We start from the raw sequence: 19,026 nt of genomic DNA, 5'->3' as shown, positions 1-19,026 counted from the left end.
TTAGGAACTGTGGCCATTCCTGTTTCCACAAAGTACCGTAACAAAACAGCTTCTGTAGGAACTATAAAGATAACATACTTAATCATACTTTTTGCATCACTTTATTGAATACTCCATGTTGGATGTACAACTTATAGCTATAGTGAGTGTTGGCTACAATGCTACAATGAGAATGTGTATTGCTTGTGTTACAGAAAGGGTCATGAAATGTACGGACCTGTCTGCATGTTTAACAAAATGAAACAGCAATACAATGAAACTGCACCACATGTGAATATTGTAAATGGTTAAGTTATAAAGTCATTCATTCAAAAACTCAAATATTTCAATGAAAAAAGTATATAAAATGTAGTAAAACATAAATTACATTTAAAGGTCTGTACATGATTCATCCTGCAAACAGAAGCACAAAACCAGCACTTCGTACAGTATTGCTTATTTTGGTCTTCTAAAGTTCAAAGATTCATTTTCACTAAAGAGGCAGGAAAAAACATGGTTTCACATGCAATCCAGCAGTAATTGCAGTAAATCAAGTAAGTCTATAACCCCTCACAAAATCCAACAGTTTTACAATGTGGGAACATACCTGTGGAGCTCTTTTCTATACTTGATAACCAATATGCAATTAGAGTTGGATTGTTAAGTTAGTGCATACCTACAATATCCCCTACAATATCCCCATTTTTGGTTAACAGTGTATTAAGGCTGCTTGCTGCTGAAAATACACAGCAGAGAAGGAATACTTTCATCCACAAATGCAGTCAGATGATCTCGTCTGGAAGCTTCTGTCACAGTCATTCATTGGGAATGATGAAAAAAAGCCATCCTCTCTCCTCTCACGTTATTCCACAGGATGTTGTGGATGCTATAAGTTTACGTGGATTCAAAATCATTTGGATAAATTCATGGTAGAAAATTCCATTGAGAGCTCTTAAACAGAAAAAATTCCACTTCTGGCTTGGGAAGTTCCTAAGCCACAAATTGCTGGAGGCTGGGGAAATACCCGGGGGACATTCTACAAGGGAAATTGCCCTTGCAGTCTTCCCTGGGCAGACATTATTGATGGCCTTTCAAGACATGCTACTGGGTTGGACGGACCCATGGTCTGACTCAGCACAGCCAATTTTATGTTCATTTCCCTACTTTTCTGGTTATCATAATACAAAGATGGATCAGTATTATCAACTTGTTATTTTTTCAGATTCAGAAAGCAAACAACAATCTTGTGTCCATTATATCAAAGAGATAAATACTATAAACTAAGCTGTCCATCGCATCCAGGGCACTTCTTTATGCTCAGAACAATTCTGCAACCATAGTTGGATTCCTTTTTGTGTTATTGGTTTACGCATAATTCACTAACATTGCACTCACATATCATGATATACATGATGTGCAATGCTACTCTGCAATATGTTGCACAGCAACAGTACATAACTGAAAAGCAGCTTCCCTCAAGAACTGTAGGACAGTAAAAAAGATTAAACCCAGCAATTCTATACCATCATATTTGCAAAACCTGATGGCGGCAATGGTCAAAAAACCTGCTATATCATTACTGCTGCACTTTACAAGGGTGTAGGTTTTTTAGTTTTGTATCTTCTAGTCAGATCAAAATCACTGCTACTAGACCTAAGGATCTGCAGTCTCCATGCATGGAAGTGATGTGAAATTCTAAGTAATGAGGCCAAATTCCTTAGGCTTCTGATTGAATTTCTGCTTCGTCCATCTGAAGTGTGTCGTTATCACCCAGCAACTCTGTTTCAGGCACAGAGCCCTCCTCTTCCTCCTCCTCCTGGACAGGATTCTGGGCGATATCTTCCATTCCATTGTGCGTGTCATCCGTGCCCTCCAAGAGCAGAGCAGCCCTGTCAGCCACTGATGCATTGGAAGGTGCTGTTGTTACATAGCCTGTGCTGGTGGATCCACTCCCGCTGTGGTGGGAGCCTGGTTTGGGAATGATCTGGGGAGGCATTTGCTGAGGAGCCATTTGCATTGGAATTTGGACAGGGTAAAAATTTGGCAAGTAAGCACCATAGGCAGGCATTGGCTGGTAACCATTGACTGGAATGTAGAGCTGAGGAGGTGGGACCATGGGTCTCATCTGCCCCTTCATTTGTATGAACTGCGGCTGAGGGAAAGCTGGTGTTTTCTGCTTTGGTCCAATGTACCTAGCATTGCTGACGTTGCTAACAGGGCTCGTGCTGAGAGAACTTGTTTGTGTGGTGTTGCTTGCCCCAGAGGTTTGCGCTGAGCTGTTGTAATTAGAAAGGTTTCCCCATGTTCTTAGTCTGTTGTGTATATCTTTAAATCTTGGTCTTCTGTTGGGAAACTCATTCCAGCACTCCAACATCAAGGTGTATATCCATGTGGGGCAGTCGTCAGGACATGGCAGAACCTGTCGGTTCCTGATCATCTCTATGACATCTTGGTTAGAATAACCACAGTAAGGCTGCAGGCCATAGCTGAAAACTTCCCACAACACAACTCCATATGACCATATATCCGAATCGATAGAAAACTTGCCATACATAATAGCCTCAGGGGACATCCACCGGATAGGAAGAAGAGAATTTCCCATTAGTTTGTAGTAATCAGCAGCATAAACTTCCCTGAAAAGGCCTAAATCAGATATTTTCACATTCAGTTTATCAAACACCAGTATATTTCTAGTGGCCAAGTCCTTGTGGACAACATGGTGGCTTGAAAGGTATTCCATTCCTGCAGCTATCTGAGTCACGATGTGGAAGAAGTCTGCTGGTTCCAAAGTGGATTTTACTGTCTTGTCATCATCAGTGCTGCCAACATCCGAATGCGGAGATCTCATCACCAAGAACTCATGGAGGTCACTGTGGGAACAATAACTAAAAATCATGCTTATGGGTTGCTCCTTTGTCACTATTCCCAGCAAACAAACAATGTTTGGGTGCTGTAATCGTGATCGCATCATTGCCTCATGTTTGAATTCTTCCCGAAGAGCCAGTTCTGCTTTGTCTTTAAGTGTCTTGATGGCAACAGCTTGTGTTTGTTCACCTGGTGCTGTACCAAAAAGATGTCCCTTGTAGACTTTGCCAAATCTTTCCTCTCCTAGCTCCTCCATAAACCGCACAGTGGAGAGGTTGATTTCTTTAAGTTTAGCCTGAAATGAAGTAAAGTGAAAAGTCACCACGTTTTTTAAACAACAGAATCTCTTATGAAAGAAAAGTTCCTAGTGGTTAGATGCTCCAAATGGAAGATAAATTCTGCCAAAATGACTTTTCAGCTTTTTGCATCTTCACATCAGTATATTGATTTGACAGTTAACCTTGTCAGAAGTGTAAATTGAATTATGCTTCAAGATGATAAGTATAATTATTTTTACAAAGGAGCAACCATATTTCCTGCAAGTTAAATGAATAATTGGTTCAGAGTAAATCTGGCAAATGATGACGTTTATTAACTGCAGCTGCACTTGCCCAGAGGTGCCCACTGGAGATCTGTCAGAAAAACTATGGGCACTGGATGAGGAGGTGGCACTCTTGGGGTGAACTGAAACATCCCTTCCAGCAGAAGAAAGAACAAAACCTCCCTTTTTCAGTTCTGCAGCAGCAGATATGCCCTTTCTCCTCTGTTGCACTAGAGGATTGGCCCCTGCCTGTGGTCAGCAGGACACACTTCCCTCTCTGAGAAACCTTGCACTAACTCTGATGAAGAGAGGGGCAGAAGAGGAGCAGAAGGAAGAAGGAATTTCTCTCTGGTGCATGAAGGAAGAGGTGGCCAAGCCAACAGTGACAAATCCCCAGAGTCTCTTTACTGCAGCTGGCAGGGAAAGCAAAGGAGTTTTTGACAGTGATCTAATGGGTCCATCCTGACCAGCATGGGATGTAGGAGTCCCCGACCGGGCCAGATGCAGCCAGCACAGCTTCACATACAGGGCACCCCAGCAGGAGGGTGCAGGGCAGGCTGGATGGAGGCTTTAGCAGGTGATCTGGGAACAAGCTCTGATTTTAGTGGCCAACGGACTGTGGACTGGACCAGAGAGTTTCAGCACAGGCCAGACTGAGCCATTAAACCTCCCCCTGATCATACAACATCAATGCATTTTGCTACAAATATTCTACAATTTCCTGAACAGATGTTGCCAATTGTTCCAAATTGAGCATTGTTGTTTAGAGCTTGCATCTTGTAAAAGCTGCGATTGAAAATTCAACATTAGCTCTGAACACAATTTTAGCAAGGAGATCAGTTAGTTGACCTGGGAAATCGTATGCAGGAGCTGAGATCTGTAGACAGAAGTTCAAAGCCATTTTTGTCTCACAGTCCTTTGTGGTATACAACCTTAGAAACATGTGGCACCCCAGCTCAGCTCCCTGCTCAGTGGTGGTTCAGAATTTCAGGCAACTGAGCCAACGGATTAGACTAGAAACCCCACCGTGCATCCTGCTTTAGACAAGCAAACTGGCCACATCGCTACCAGGAGCGAAAATGAGCCGCAGGCTGAAGACTGCATCAGAAATAACATTTCCAGTCAGTGAGACAACAGGCAGAATGGGGATTGACAGATAAGGGCAAATGTCATAAAATACTGTCTTCAAAGCTGTTGCCTGAGGTCGGGATTTCTAGAAACAACTAGCAAGTGCAAGACTCGGTTTTCACTTGAGTAGATGGCCAGCACAGTATGAAAATTAGGTCCCTTACAACACGGCTCAATTCAAACACCACCAACCGGAGAAAATGAAAATCATGGCACTTTGGAAATATGTGGCCTAAGCAAATTCTGGAAAAAATACCTGTTTGTGTTGATTAATGAGTGGCATTTCCATATCCTGGCTAGGAGATGCCATCAGCTGGCGGCGCTGCGGTGTAGCAGCAGATGCCTTCTGCTTGTTTCTGCACATGCAAACCAGGAAGAAAAGGCAGGCGATAACCAGAGGGATGGCTATGCTGGGAACCAGGATGTAGAGGATTCCCATTTTACTGTTGTCACGTGGACCTGTCAGACACAGAGATGTTCATTGTTTACAGTAAGTATCTTTAACGCATTTGATAGTAGGCAAAAACAAGCAAACACGCACAACTATGATGTAATTATTAATACTATATTTTTTTTAAAAAGTAAATTCCTATAGCTTTAAAACGGAAGTCACATTACCCTATCCCACTTCACCATAATTTTCCATTAAATATTTCAAAGAAGTTTGAACGGACATAGCAACTAGCAGTATGAAGATAAATTAGGAGACCCACATTTAATGTGGTTTTCTTCACTTAATTTTTGAGGCTTCTCGTTATGGAAACTGCAGAACATAGACCAGAGTATCACTACATTGTCTTGTTCAGAGAATGAAAAGCAAGTGAATAGCCTTCATCACAGTCTCTGAAGCAGTGATAAACCACAGCACAACAATGCAGTCTGGCCTCCCAGCCCAGCTTCAGCCATTTCGTCAGCACTTTGTTCACTTTTTACCTCCACTGGTACAATATCTGCCAAGAATAAAATAGATCTCACTTCTCACTGTCAGAGATATTATTTGCTCTGTATTTAATAAAATTAAAGTGCTTTTATATTACAGTGAGACAGTCATGAAAAAGTCATCAATACACTTAATAAGACTGTTCTGGAACCTTCCTAAAATGCTTTTTTATTGATACTTAGAGACTCTAGGAAAGCACAGTGGTGTCCAAAATGTTCATCACAACTGCCTGGGATGTTTTCTGCAATCTGTGGTTTTGCTGTTTGTGGCTACTGCTTTCACCACAACCACATCCCAGAGTTATCATCTTTACACCATGTTACATGCAACATAGAAATTTATTATAAATGTCAAATCATGTTACTGTAAAAAAGTGAAGTAACTAAGAAATTTCATATCAGTTGTGAGTGCTCTTAAATATCCAGGCAATCTGTAACAAAACCACTTTTATGCCTTCCATGATACATCTGTTGCTGCAGGAAATATGCTTTTCTTCCTAATGAAGCACAGTATTAAGTTGCTTTGTCATGTCCAAAGGCTGTTACCACTGTAGCAGCTCTGGAGTGAAGGCTATACCAATATAGGGAAGTCAGTGGGACAGTATTAAGCTGTGAGAGCTGTGCTTTTTATTTTTGCTATCAGTTGTGCAGTACAGAGCCACTAGCAAATAGTGTGAGACTCTTCTGATAACATAATCTGTTTCATGACATCTCTGCGTCTGCACTTCACAGTTTCCTTCCAACCAAGCATGGTGCTCTGTCTCCCTCTGCAGGATCTGAAAATCTTTACTGCCTGCAAGATGCCATACAGAGTGAAAGCAATATATTATACCATTAGGTATTATGGGCAAACCAAATACATACAAGAGGTGATAAGAACATCAAGTCTTTTGTTTCAAGTTACAATACAAACTGCAACAGTGTGATTAATTATTACCTCAGCTTAAGCATCCAAAACATAATTAAAAACTGTCATAATATCTCAGTTACAAGCTCTAATCTCCAGAAAATGCTAAACACCTACAACACAAAACAAGGGTGACGCATTGCAGCAAGTGAAACATTTGAAAGCATTACCCTCTTAAGTGAAATGTACTTGTAAAAACAGGGAACATTCAAAATTACACAGGATTCAGGACAGTAGTAAGGGAAAAAAGAAAGAGAATACATACTACAAGAAGGTATGTCACACAGTTCCATGCGTACGTTTTTATTCTTTGTAAAACACCAGGGCCCATCCATCTGACCTCCAGGATTTCGGCAATACGCATGTCCTCCACCTAGCTCTGGAAACTGTGTGCTTGTCAGATCATGGCTGTGGGGACTCTGGGAGTCCCAAAGCTGGCAAGTGTGGCCAGACTTGGTAACACTGACTGTCCCTCTGTAGTCTGCTCCAGAACCGTTGTAGCACTGATGATCTGCAACACAGGGTTTGACAAAACGTTGCAAATAACAAAACACCCAAGGGCCAGCAAGATCAAAAGGATTGAAGTCCATAGACCACGTATGGAAAAAGTACTTGAATTTAGGTACCTTGGGATTTAAATGAAAGCTGTGGGTTTTGAAATTTCAGTTCTGTGTGTATCTGTACTGGTAGACCCAGTTACTTACGGATTCTACCCTGGAGTGTCTCAGCTCTATGGCTATACACACCAATATTTGTTAACTCTGATTGTGAGTTGAGACTAATGAGCATGTATGGACCTTTAGACACTGGACAAGCTTAAGTTAAACTAAATTAGAGATATGAGCTTCACTTCAGGAAAATTCATCAGATGCTAACAGTGTAAACTTCCCACCACTTTTACTTTTCGTCATGTTCCTGTCTTCCTCACACTTTTGCTGGTTCTTCCTTCTTTTCTTCTTTAGAAAGAAGGAATTCAGGCTTTTCTTCTCTTTTGATACATCACTTTCATATCTGCTGAAGTCCTATCTTTATTCTCTGTCTTGTTGCTATCATCTCTTCATATTTTTTGAGTGCTTGTTTCCCGTACGTATCACCTGAACTGAATAATGCATTTTTCTGTATGTTTGCAACATTACCTGCTCAATTTTTCTGAGTACCCCTCCCCAGCCCTCAGAAATCCAGATCTCTCAAAGCCCTTCCTCCAAACCCCCAGGGCACCCACACCACAGCCATCCCACCACAGGGAGCACCACTGGCTCCAAGGGTCAATGAGGCCTTTTCCCAGATTTTTATTGTTTTTATTCTCATTCCTTTTGCTGGATAGATTTCCCTGGCAGATTATTTTCTGTCATTGTTTTCTCAATTACTTCTCTTTCTCAGCGACACTAGATTATTGCCTTACTAGTACACAGTTAGTCTTCCATGGCCACCGTTATCCCATGACCCCTGCTCCTAACTGTGGATTCAGACAATGGATGTTGGGAATAATCTTATCATACTTTGAACTTAAAGCATCTTTAGTCATTGTAGGGGGTGGTGATTAATTGCTAGGAAATGGAGTAGGTAGAAAAATTGTCAGCACATAATTACTGACAGCAGAACAGCCCTGCTACTCACGGATGCAAATATAAATTCATGGAAGCAAGATCAATGTTTTCACCATCCTGTGTGGGTGAAGAAAGACAATTACACTCCACGCTCAATTTACAGGATGAATACTCTTGTGGATTTACATATAGAAAGAATAAACAGTAAATGTTTAATTTCTTAATATCTTTTTCCAGTGAAGCTTCCACAGCCTATTTGAGGTTTATAGATAGGTAACCAGAACTCACAAACAGCTGTATGTGGGAACTCATCCAGAAAGGCAAAGACTGAGCCAGAGGTGGGGGCAGGTATGTAGGAAGGGAAGCCTGCAATGCACTGCTGTCCCTTGCAAGTGTCAGTCAAATCGGTTGTGTGAACACCGAGTTTTATAACCCAGGGTGGTTGATATAACCCTTTTCAGTATTAAGCAGCATCCTTTAAGCTTCCTCACCATCTTAACTATATCTTACAACAGTGCAAGACCATGGTCAGTATTAACATGATAAAAAGTAGTAGCACCCAGTAAAGCACTACTCTCTTTGCAAAAAGAATGGCTGATAAAATATTGTCTCTCAGACCCAACCCGAGGAAGCAACAAACCCAAATTTTCCCCAGTCATGAAACAATGGGACTTACATCGTCTGAGTCTCTCCACGGGGATCCCAATCCTTATGCAGTTGGCAGCTTCCAAGGTGTCAGGTCGTGGGAGATCCTCACACTTAGGCAACTGTAGCTGCATCAAGATAAGGGGGTTTGATCTAGCGATATTGTACTCCTGCCTACAAAGATCATTCTCCAGAACTTCACATTCATCCCGGCACAACTCTCGGGGCTTAGGGGTCCGAGAACGCTCGTCACACAGGGGAAACACAAAGTGGCAGAAGGATGGTATAGCAAACTGTGAGCACTGATCGGACAAATGCGTGGAAGTGCCAATCATGGTAAACGCAGCTGGAAAGGAAAAAAAATAGTATTTAAGTATTAATTCATAAAAACCATGAGAAACAAAATAATTTTCATGTCATTTGCCTTTTACAACTTTCATCTTTTCTTGAGAGTTTGCAAGCCTACTGATCAGCAGAGAAATGATGTCATTTCTGCTGTAAAGGAGACTCTGCTGAAACCAAACCAGCACCCCAGTGTCCCTCTGAGGCCTGCAAAGAGCTTGCAGGACCTTAGTTCTTAGGAAGTTACCCAAGTGAATAACATTGAGCCAACTGTTAGTCTTGATTAATTTTAACTTGAAAGGATAAAGATACACTTACCAGGATGCTGACACGTATTGCCAGAGTTCCTAATTAGGTAAAACCTGAACAAGGATCACCTAGCTTCCTCCTGTAGACATTCTGATCAATAAACAAGACAAGTGTTTTTCAAGTCTTGACAGGCAAAAGGAAGTGTGCTATTGGTATTTGGGGAGATACTGCTATTAGAGACATGAGAAGCCTAACAGGCAGCAGTTTTGAGAAAAATGAGTGTAATCAATCTCAGCATGTGGATTGCATTAACATGAATGTCATCACAAACTAGGAACTTAATCCTCCCCTTCAGCTCTCAGTATTTACACATGAACATCTGAGAGTTTTCTTGCACATTGCAACGAAAAGACGAACATGCATGTGCATCATGTATCTAGGGGTGAATCAAGCTTTAAATGTAGGGATGTTCATTCCCACACTGGAAAGTATCATTTGTGAGTGAGTCCCACCCGACTGCACATTCCACCAATGCACACTGTAAAAAGGGAGGAAATGACCAGTTGAAGTCATTCAGCAGTCTGTTTACAATCTACAACTCAGTTCTTTCCCTCTTGTTCAGCTCTCTCCTTTCAACCATCTACTTCTGATGTCAGCTGCTATCAGAGAGTCTCCTGTCTCTTCCTGAACATCACGCATACTTTTGTAGGGTTTACACCTTTGCTTGTTTTAATATAGGAATATTAACATGGGAATATAACTGTTTATCAGTCATGCAGAGAATACTGTATGGAAGCAAGATATCAGGCTAATCACAGCTGTGACACGTGCTTCTCCCAAAGACTAACAGGGAAAAAATAAACCTGGATGAGTGAAGCAGTCACTGTTGGCTATTTGAAACACCGCACTAACTTTTGTTAGGGCAGCACGGAATTTATATTGGCATGAGTGAAGACTGTGCAATTCACAATCATGTCCTTATTTTGATGGGAGGCACAAAAGCCAGCAGGACTGTGTGGTGGCATTTAAGGGGTTTAATTTTTTAGTTATAGATACTAAACAACATGGCAAAGGCCTTGCTAGCCACACATATCCACAGGTCAGAGGTCAGGTTCCTGCAATCTTTATTGCTGGCCTTCCAGTCTTTCATGTGCCGAGTTTTTCTCCAGAAACATCTTTCTTTTTTTTTAATAGAAAGCTGTAATTCTCACCTAATAACACGGCCAGGACTGAAAAGCAGGAGGGGCCACAGAGACAAAGGGGGTGTATTTCACACATCAGCATGGCAGAGAAGTGAAAAATCAGAATGAAAATTCCCCATAGATGTCACCTGTAACCTCGCTAACTGCTCTCAGTGTCAGGCGGTAGGTGTCACCGTCCCCCACGCACAGTCTCCCCAGAGCACCCTGCAGCTCCGGGCACAAACCCTTTCACCAAAAACTGTGCTTAGGAGATATGGGCAAAAGCATAAGCAAAATATAGCAGCAGTTATACAGCAGATATTTTTTTTTTAATCTAACAAGTTACCACTATTTCAAAAATACCCTGTCATTTGGACAGAGAACACTCAGTCTTGCAATATTTGTTTCACATATAAGAAGACTTGTAACAACAAAGGATGCTGTGAAATCCTCAGGGTTTTGCATAAGGCATTTGGTACATCCTTCCGATGTATATAGCTTGAAAATGCCATATTATCAGTGGATTACCATTACTGCCTAGCTTGGCGCTCTACATCGTGGTTCACGAAATTTTCCTAAAAAAGAACAGTTCCTTCAGAAATTCTCCTCGACTCCAGGACAGAGAATCCCAGCCCCCAGTCTGCCAAATCTAACTGATAATCAGTGTTATCAGGGATCCAGCAGGCAGGTCAGGTACCTCCACATTGTATATTCCAGAAACAAGTACAAATTGATCAGTAAACGTCTTCTGGAACATACCACAGGGATTCGTGGGGTTTCGTTGCTGCTGTTTTGTTGGTTGGTTTGGTTTTGGTTTTTTGTTTTGCTTTGTTTGCTTTTGTCTTTGTTTTGTGTGTTTTTGTTTTTTAACAGGACATTATGAACCTAATTCACAGAGTTACAAATTCCGTCATTTCAGATAGCTGAACATTTCCATATTGCTGAAAAGCATCCCAACAGGATACAGATTATGTTGTGGAAAAACACTGAATCAATAGTAAGAATTAATTCATGACATAACGGTAAAGGAGGCTGGAATTACAACAGAATACAGGAGCAAGGAGGGAGGGGAATGAGGGAATTAATTGTAACAGCACGAGGAAAGGTTAGCACGTGGATCTTGCCAGTCCCAGAACCTGACCACTATCTCAAGAACAGAAAAAACCTTATTTTTATTTCTGGCTTGGCAACAAGCCTTTAAGGTAATATCTTTAAGGAGACATCTGGCAAGTGAAGTCGAACTCTTTTTGGCAACTAGTTATGTTAAAATTGCAGATTCAGTTAGTTAGCTTTGTCTGGCCCGATGCAAATAAGCTCCTGCTGGACTGAGTTAATTGGCCACATATTATGATAAACAGTTTGCTCCGTTCCATGGATTCACTTGCTTGTTCTACTCGTGCACAACAGAGTCACAGCTGCTAATGTCAGCTGAGGTCCAATGAAGAAAATTCATGTTGATGTACAGACCATTAAAATTAAGATTCTGGATGCATGTTTGTGACTTTGTAGCAAAATGATGGTCAGGGAACGAATCAGCAGCAGCAGAGCACAGCGATGTCGACTCTTGTTTTACATAAATCAACACGAAATCCAGACTCTGCTGAGATTATGGAATAGGGGAGGAAACCGAGGGGAAAAGCCATCACACATTTTTCAAGAAAATCAAAAACCAGTATTGTTTTATTACATCACAAATTGTTTGGGTTTTGGTTTTTTGTTTTCGTTTTACATCTTCTATTTGAATCCATCATGCAAAAAAGCCTAAGTATAAACTATAAACTGTTAAAAACTCAGTGCTCTGACACTTTACTTCGGGACACATAAAAAGCTTCTACGCATGACTGCAGATACTGTTCCTCCTTACTCCAAATTTTGCTGACTTCACAGATGGGAAACTGGCTCACCTCCTCTAAACCTTAATACAAGGATGTCTTAGTTGTTGACCGATAAAACTGAAAAGGATGATAGCACTATTTATGCCTCAGTTGGATACTTTCACAAATATTTTTTGCCTCCTACAGAGATATATAAGCTTACCAGTAATTCGGTTTTCAATTTCCCCTTGCATCTGGAGGGAGTCCACATAAATGGTCCTGTTTCCAATGATTCGTGCACATGCAATTCCCCTGTATGGCTGACAGAATCCATCTTCATGGTAATCTTCTCTGCAAAAGACATGTTAGGATTTTATAAGCAGATGTCTAGCTATTCCAAATGATTTTTTAACAAAATATATTCTTATAAAAGGAGAAAACCCTGAAAGACTGTAAATCTGAAATTGTTCCATTCCCCAGGTGCAGCTTTCTCCTCCAATTATCTCTACACTACCTTAGAAGTATTAATGAGGCACCCTGTAAATAGTTCATTACAGAAAGAAGTAAATCAAAACCCAAGATTAATTTAAAAATCATATGCTAATAGTAATGGTATTTGACAGATTAATCTATTAAAAAGCCGTTAGACTGAGACAGCAACATAGATCATGTTACATGTCTCCAAGCATTTTTGGCATCTAGCTGGACCCAGTACAATTAGGCAAACAGTTGGTTCTCTTCTCCCACCTCTCCCTCCCTTTCTTCATTTCCTGTAGTGAACAGCAGAAGAGACCTTGCCAAGCTTTAATTAAAACACGAAATAATTTTGAACTCTGAATCAGGTAAACAGAATAAAAAGTAATCAAGGTTCTAACTTCTTTTCCTATTCTCTCTAGTCAGAGTCAGTGCCAAATTCCTTTTCCAACGTATATTTTAATACATTTTTCAATTCAGTGAGGTCTGGGGCCAAATTTTACTCCCTTACATCAACATAAATATTTTGGCATAAAAGCACTAGTCTAAAGGCTCAGTGGTTCAACACATCATCCCCAAAGCCCCAGTAAATAATACAGAGCTGGTCTGTAGATCGTAACTGTCTGAGTACTGAAAAGGGACTTCAGAGTGAGAGCAATGTCAGAGTTAATATCCAGCATGCCGTGCATTTCCTCTGGCATGGCACAGCCTCTGTGCTAGGATTCACTAGCCTGATGGATTCACAATGTGTCATTCACTGCATGAGGGGCCAGAAAGGCATAAAACCTCATCTAGAAAACCATGGCTCTACAGTAATCTTAGGACATCCAAAAGCTTAATCAGCTTTTGTAACTAAACAGTTCAAAAGTCTGAGGTATAATACCTCTCCAACATGAGCGATTTTTGAAGTATTATTTCAGTAACTCTTCTGCACTATGTACTTTATTACCTCGGATATCAATACATGTTTTGGTAACCTATGTTTCAACTTCTCTTACATCTAACTTCACCCGTCCTTAGTGTGTCACACGAGCAGAACAAAACTGTCAGTGAATACATGTCAAACCACATAACTTCAGCTGGGCCAAATCAGCACAAAAAACAGCCTGACAACAGCTAGCCATGATGAGCACATCACCCAATACCTACAAGTGTTGAGTGCAGCCCATTATTTCCAATATCTTATGCTATCTTAGGAACCTCTTCTCATTATTCCTCTGCTGGGTCTCCCTGGTAAAGCTTCAGGGAAATGTTACCACAATTTTTTTAAAGTACAAACTCTTTGGCCGTGCAGGTTGGGCACGACTGTCCATGCAGTGTAGCCAAAAGGTGGAACCATCGATCACCACTCGAGCAGCATCTCTCCCTTTCCTCCCAGAAAGACAATGACTTAACAGGACCCAATCCACCACACAGCTGCTAAATAAACCATGGTGATGCTAAGTGTCTCATGCAGTTCTTGTCCCGATCTGGCCTTTATTTCCTATCACAGCGTGATTGTTAAATATTCATAAAGTAACATTTTGTCTACAAACTCTGAAACAAGTTCTGCTTCCACAAAGATATGTAAGTTTTTGATTATGGTGGATGAAGCAGAGAAGCCTTTCAGGATCAATTAATCCCTGCAGTGAAAATCTCTCCTTCTCATAATAAAACCTCTAACTTTCCAACAATTGCATCATGCCTGAAGGGACAAAAATATCAAAGCATTTTGTCTGTGTCTGTTTTATGATCCTTGACCACCTCCATAGGAAGTCAGCAATTCCCATAAGGAGCTGAATGAATATGAAACCCCTATTTGACCTCTTTCTCAAGGGTAAAAATTCATAACCCCATCCTGCAGAACAAAGTCTGCAATGTATCTAACTGAAAATGTACCTCATGCTTCAGCTCTCAGTGCAGGGTTCTCTTGCCAACACAAAAAGAAAAAAAAATCCATAAAAAATAGCACTCCAAACAGCATGGGTTTGGTGACAAAAGCAGCGTGATCTCTTACTTAGTTCAGTTTATTTATTTCTGTCAAGAACTTTTAAATACAGCTTAGATACTATATATACACACATATGGTCCCCTCTCCAGTGTTACAGTCAACTGCTGATTAAACTAAACTGGATATGACCATTACCATGGATGCAAGAAAAAGTAAACAGTGATCTGATGTCAGATACTCTGACATGCTGGGCTGTTCTACATGCATCTTTGTCAGGTTAGACAACTCGGTGAATACAGTTTGACTAGTACTAGTGATCCAGGGGACAAAATTACATTAATCTTCATAGGAAAATAGTTGGTTTCAATAAAGCTGCAGAAGTGGCAGAATTTAGAGTCTCCTTACAGATTATTTTTTCCCTCGGCTGTATGTATACTCAGCACGTGGTAAAACATCCACAGCTAAAGGCAAGCTGGGGGCAATCTGATACAACAGCACAGGAGTGGCGTCATGCTCAGTTCAAACAGGAGTCTTTGGAATCACGTGCAGCTTTGATTTGTGCTCCAAACCATATGCCAGCAATTCAGTCACTGATCAGGGCAAGAGTTAAAAGCTGCTGAAAATAGGCAGAAATACTAACTCTTCAGTTTCCTGCTGCTTGAGCTGTGAAGTGTTCTCTGACCAAGAACCCTGGTAAAAGCAGAAATCTGATTCCACAAGAGGAATCCAGAAGAGTTCAACTTGTTCGACTTGCAGAAATCTTGCAAGCTAACTGCCATGGGTACTTTTCAATCTTTGTTCTTTATTGTTTCTTTCTGAATATTGCAAGATGGCATTACCTCTTCTCAGTAGTGATTTTCTTCCGTTTTTAAATAACTCGCTTTTTTACAAAATAGAGTGAGAAACTTTTTAAGAGTTGACCTTGTTTTTGCACCTTCACTGGAGGGCAGTCTCAAAGACAGTGCACTTGGAACATGAATTTTTTCAGCACTCAATTAGAGTGGAGGTGAGGTATATTCTCCTACTGAGAGAACTCTCCTCCCAGCCACTTATCAGATGTTTGAACAGAGTCTGGATTGAGAAATAAAATGGTAAAGAATCTGACTAAACAGACACAGATGCAGGTTCAGTGGTACAAAGCCAGTTGCATCTACTCCCACTGACAGAAATAATAACTCCCAGGGATATCTGGGTCTATGAAAGAAGCACTGGAAGAACCAGGTGCCTCTGAATAGGAATAAAACCCAGCATGCATGAATAGGAACCTCTCTAGATGGAGATCATGCAAGACTTATATAGGGTAGATACCTCTTCTAGAAGTATATGGAGAGATTTCTAGGCGTACTGCATGTGCTGCAAAAATATACTGAACATCACCACCTCCACTCTCATATTAAGCATTATTATACTTTCATTTTAACATGTGACAGAGAAAACACACACACACACAAAGAAAAAAGAAAATACCTAGGAAACAAAGAGGCTTTTCTTGACGGAAAATCTGAAATGCTGAAAGAACACATCTGGGCACAATACACTACACGATATCTATGTAACAACCTATTGTATGCAGCTGTCACAGCTGAACAGTCCAGAGGGCATATGAAACAAAAAAGTCCCAGTAAATAAAAGGTAACTGTGGAAACTCTGTTCAATACTGAAATCACCTTGGGAAGCACATTAAGTCTGATGAGAGCTTTTAGGATGTGTCTGGTGCCTGTGAAAACACAGTGAGCACAGACTTAGTGGTTTTGCTGAAAAATAGAGAAAACATATGAAGACATAGCAATCTGTGGCAAGGGTTCAAGAAGTGAATTCTGAAAGCAGAGTTGAGAAGTACTAGAAACTTATTTACTAATAAGACATCTTTTTTTTTTCTGATTGCATCCCACAAACTTAACTTACAAACACAACAAAAACTTGTAAATTAAATCTCTTTTCCTGAAAATAGAAGAGACACAACACTATGCATCAGCTGTAAAAAGAAACTTAGAAGTCTCAGAAAGGAAAACTGTTGTTATTGAATACATTAAAAAACCCAACTCATTTAATAATACCCTACCAATCTACCCTGGTAATAAAATGAACAAAATTGTTATTTAAAATTATATTTTTGAGAACAGCTTATTTTAATATATTCAAATAATATATTTAGAAGTTATTTGGAGGGATACATCCTCAGCTTACACTTTACCAAAGGTAACAATACTAAGCCAATTCATAGAATATAACAGGATATTCCAGATATTAGTTTTTAAAAAGATGATAGAAACTTCATTACAGCAATTTCCCACAAACCAAATGCAGTTAAAATTTCCTATAAATTTTCCCACAACAAATTACAAACCTGAAGTTTTGACCTTCTTTCATATTGTCTAGAGATTAAACAGCTTTTAATTTAAAACTGTTAAATACTAAGAAAGGATATTAGGAGTTATCCTCATATTCTATTACAAGTGGAGCGGCAAAGCAAGGACAAATGCACAGAAAACTACAGAAAACTACAGTTAGACAGTGACAGACAAAAGAAAGGACAAATTATTTATGTCATCCTACTTGCTATGAGTAGACAAATACAACGTTTGGTATACTGTCACTCATCTTGTGGGAAAATCTCAGAGTTTTAGATAGCTTCAACTTGAAAACTGATGGCAGAAGCTGTGTAAAGAGGATGATTATAATCAACAGTCAGATCAGAGGGAAAAGGACAGGCATCATATTTCAGACTATAAGTTTACCTAGCCCGGCGTGTGGCTACTTCATAAACATAAACCACACAAGGTAAATGACATTCAATACATGGAATTAAAGGAATAAAGGGTTTATGTTTAATCAAAGAGAGGCAAATCACTCTGGCTTGTGGGAAGGGCATTATACAGGGCTGCAGTAAAAAACTCAGGAATTTGTATTTCTAATACACATAGGTATTCATGGTTCGTTTATACTGCATCTCGAAATCAGGAGCTCTTATAATCTGGCACTAGAGCCCTTGTAATTTGTTACCCTGACTCTTGACATGTATCATATCATAGTGCCAGCGAGTGAACTCAACTCACAAGGGGATCACTTTTCAACGGCTAAAATGAGTTCACATCTCCAAATGCTCACTCTCTCCCACTGAAACAGGTCACAGGGAAGATCTGAGAGAAGAGAAACATGTTACCCTCCTCATATGTCACATCACATCTATAAAATTTGCCTTCTGTAAAAAACATGGTGAATTTATATTGATGTTACTATAGAAAACTCGAACAGAACACAGCAGAATTGCAATGGGTCTCTGCTAGCCAGAAAACCCAGCTCTCATTAAATACAAAGGCTGGCGCTAATGGCACAGAATATTCTCACTGATCTGCCTGGATGTCAGTCAAGGTCTGCCCCATCCGCGCTCCCCTTCCTTGCTGCCTCACACCTGCAGATACAGAGCCCAGGAAGACCTTGGTCTCCCAGACAATGGCTAAGATAACAGTAAGCTCTTACATTCTTTTCGTTCCAACTCAAAAAGACTGGAAATTTACTTAAAGAGAAACATTAATTGTGTGCAGGGTGTTATCTTCTTGTTCTCAAACTAAATCCAAACAATTACCATGCTAGCTATGAAAAAGTTTCTAACTGCATGAAGAAAATTAACTCAAATTTCACTCAAAGCAGCACACACCCGTAACTTCAGAATGCAGAAATTCATTAACACGCACAAATGGGTTGGAGGTTTTAGCAAAGTTTCCAAAACCCAGGCGTACAGGAAAACCTCAGGGGAAAAAAACCAAAGAAACAAACTAACTAAACATCACAACACCAACATAAAACACCAAAACCTCCACATCTGCACGTCCGTGTCCTGCCCACTGAAGCCAAGAAGCGAAAGGATGGCAGGGACAGCTTTATCTCTGCATCAGCCCCCTGCCGGAATGGGGGCACCCTGCACCTACATCATGGGAGAAAGGCACAGGCTTCCTGCCCTGCCTTTCCATGTGCTGAACAAGCAGTTTCACTCTCTGACCAAAGGTTTATCTGCAAATAACCCACCTTTCCGGCATATCAAATCATTTGTTTGCACACCTTCACCCGCGTTTAAAGATCAGCACTCCTGGGATATCAGAAAATACCCATCGAAGCAGTTAACACCTCAAAGAGAGACTTCACTAAAATCCAAGAGGGATGTAAAAACATTTCCTACACTAAAGGAATGTAATAAATAGTATCAGAAAAGAAGGGGAGTCTAGTGTTAAAAGTCAAAAACTAACAGGCAGGGGAATTTGTATAAATAGTCATAGCTCAGTTGAAGTCAATGGACCTATGACAATGTACACTCACTAGGGATATGGCCCATGAATTTTGCTACCAGATGCTCACTGAGTGTAACAACTACCCCAAAAGCAAGATTCCCTTTATGTCTAGCATCCGACTTAGATAACTATTAACTAATAGCATTTATTTTTATGCTCTTTACCTTAAAAGTAGTACATAACAGAATACCTAAAAAAA

At 40.4% G+C, this 19,026-nt stretch overlaps 1 protein-coding gene across 1 annotated transcript in view; it reads right to left on the bottom strand.

The window, feature by feature from the left end:
• Positions 1-381: 381 nt before the first annotated feature.
• Positions 382-19,026, bottom strand: part of ROR2 (receptor tyrosine kinase like orphan receptor 2) — a 153,021-nt gene continuing 134,376 nt past the window's right edge. The window contains exons 5-9 of the mRNA XM_065656244.1: positions 12,361-12,488; positions 8,583-8,897; positions 6,625-6,870; positions 4,770-4,972; positions 382-3,139 (exon numbers count right to left, since the gene is read on the bottom strand). Of these exons, the coding sequence (XP_065512316.1) occupies positions 1,697-3,139; positions 4,770-4,972; positions 6,625-6,870; positions 8,583-8,897; positions 12,361-12,488 (2,335 nt within the window). The 3' untranslated portion in view covers positions 382-1,696. The remainder of the gene's footprint in view (positions 3,140-4,769; positions 4,973-6,624; positions 6,871-8,582; positions 8,898-12,360; positions 12,489-19,026) is intronic.

The sequence above is a fragment of the Caloenas nicobarica genome, chromosome Z, assembly GCF_036013445.1.
Source record: "Caloenas nicobarica isolate bCalNic1 chromosome Z, bCalNic1.hap1, whole genome shotgun sequence".
In the NCBI taxonomy this organism is placed as follows: Eukaryota; Metazoa; Chordata; class Aves; order Columbiformes; family Columbidae; genus Caloenas; species Caloenas nicobarica.
This window is presented reverse-complemented; position numbering and strand designations above follow the sequence as displayed.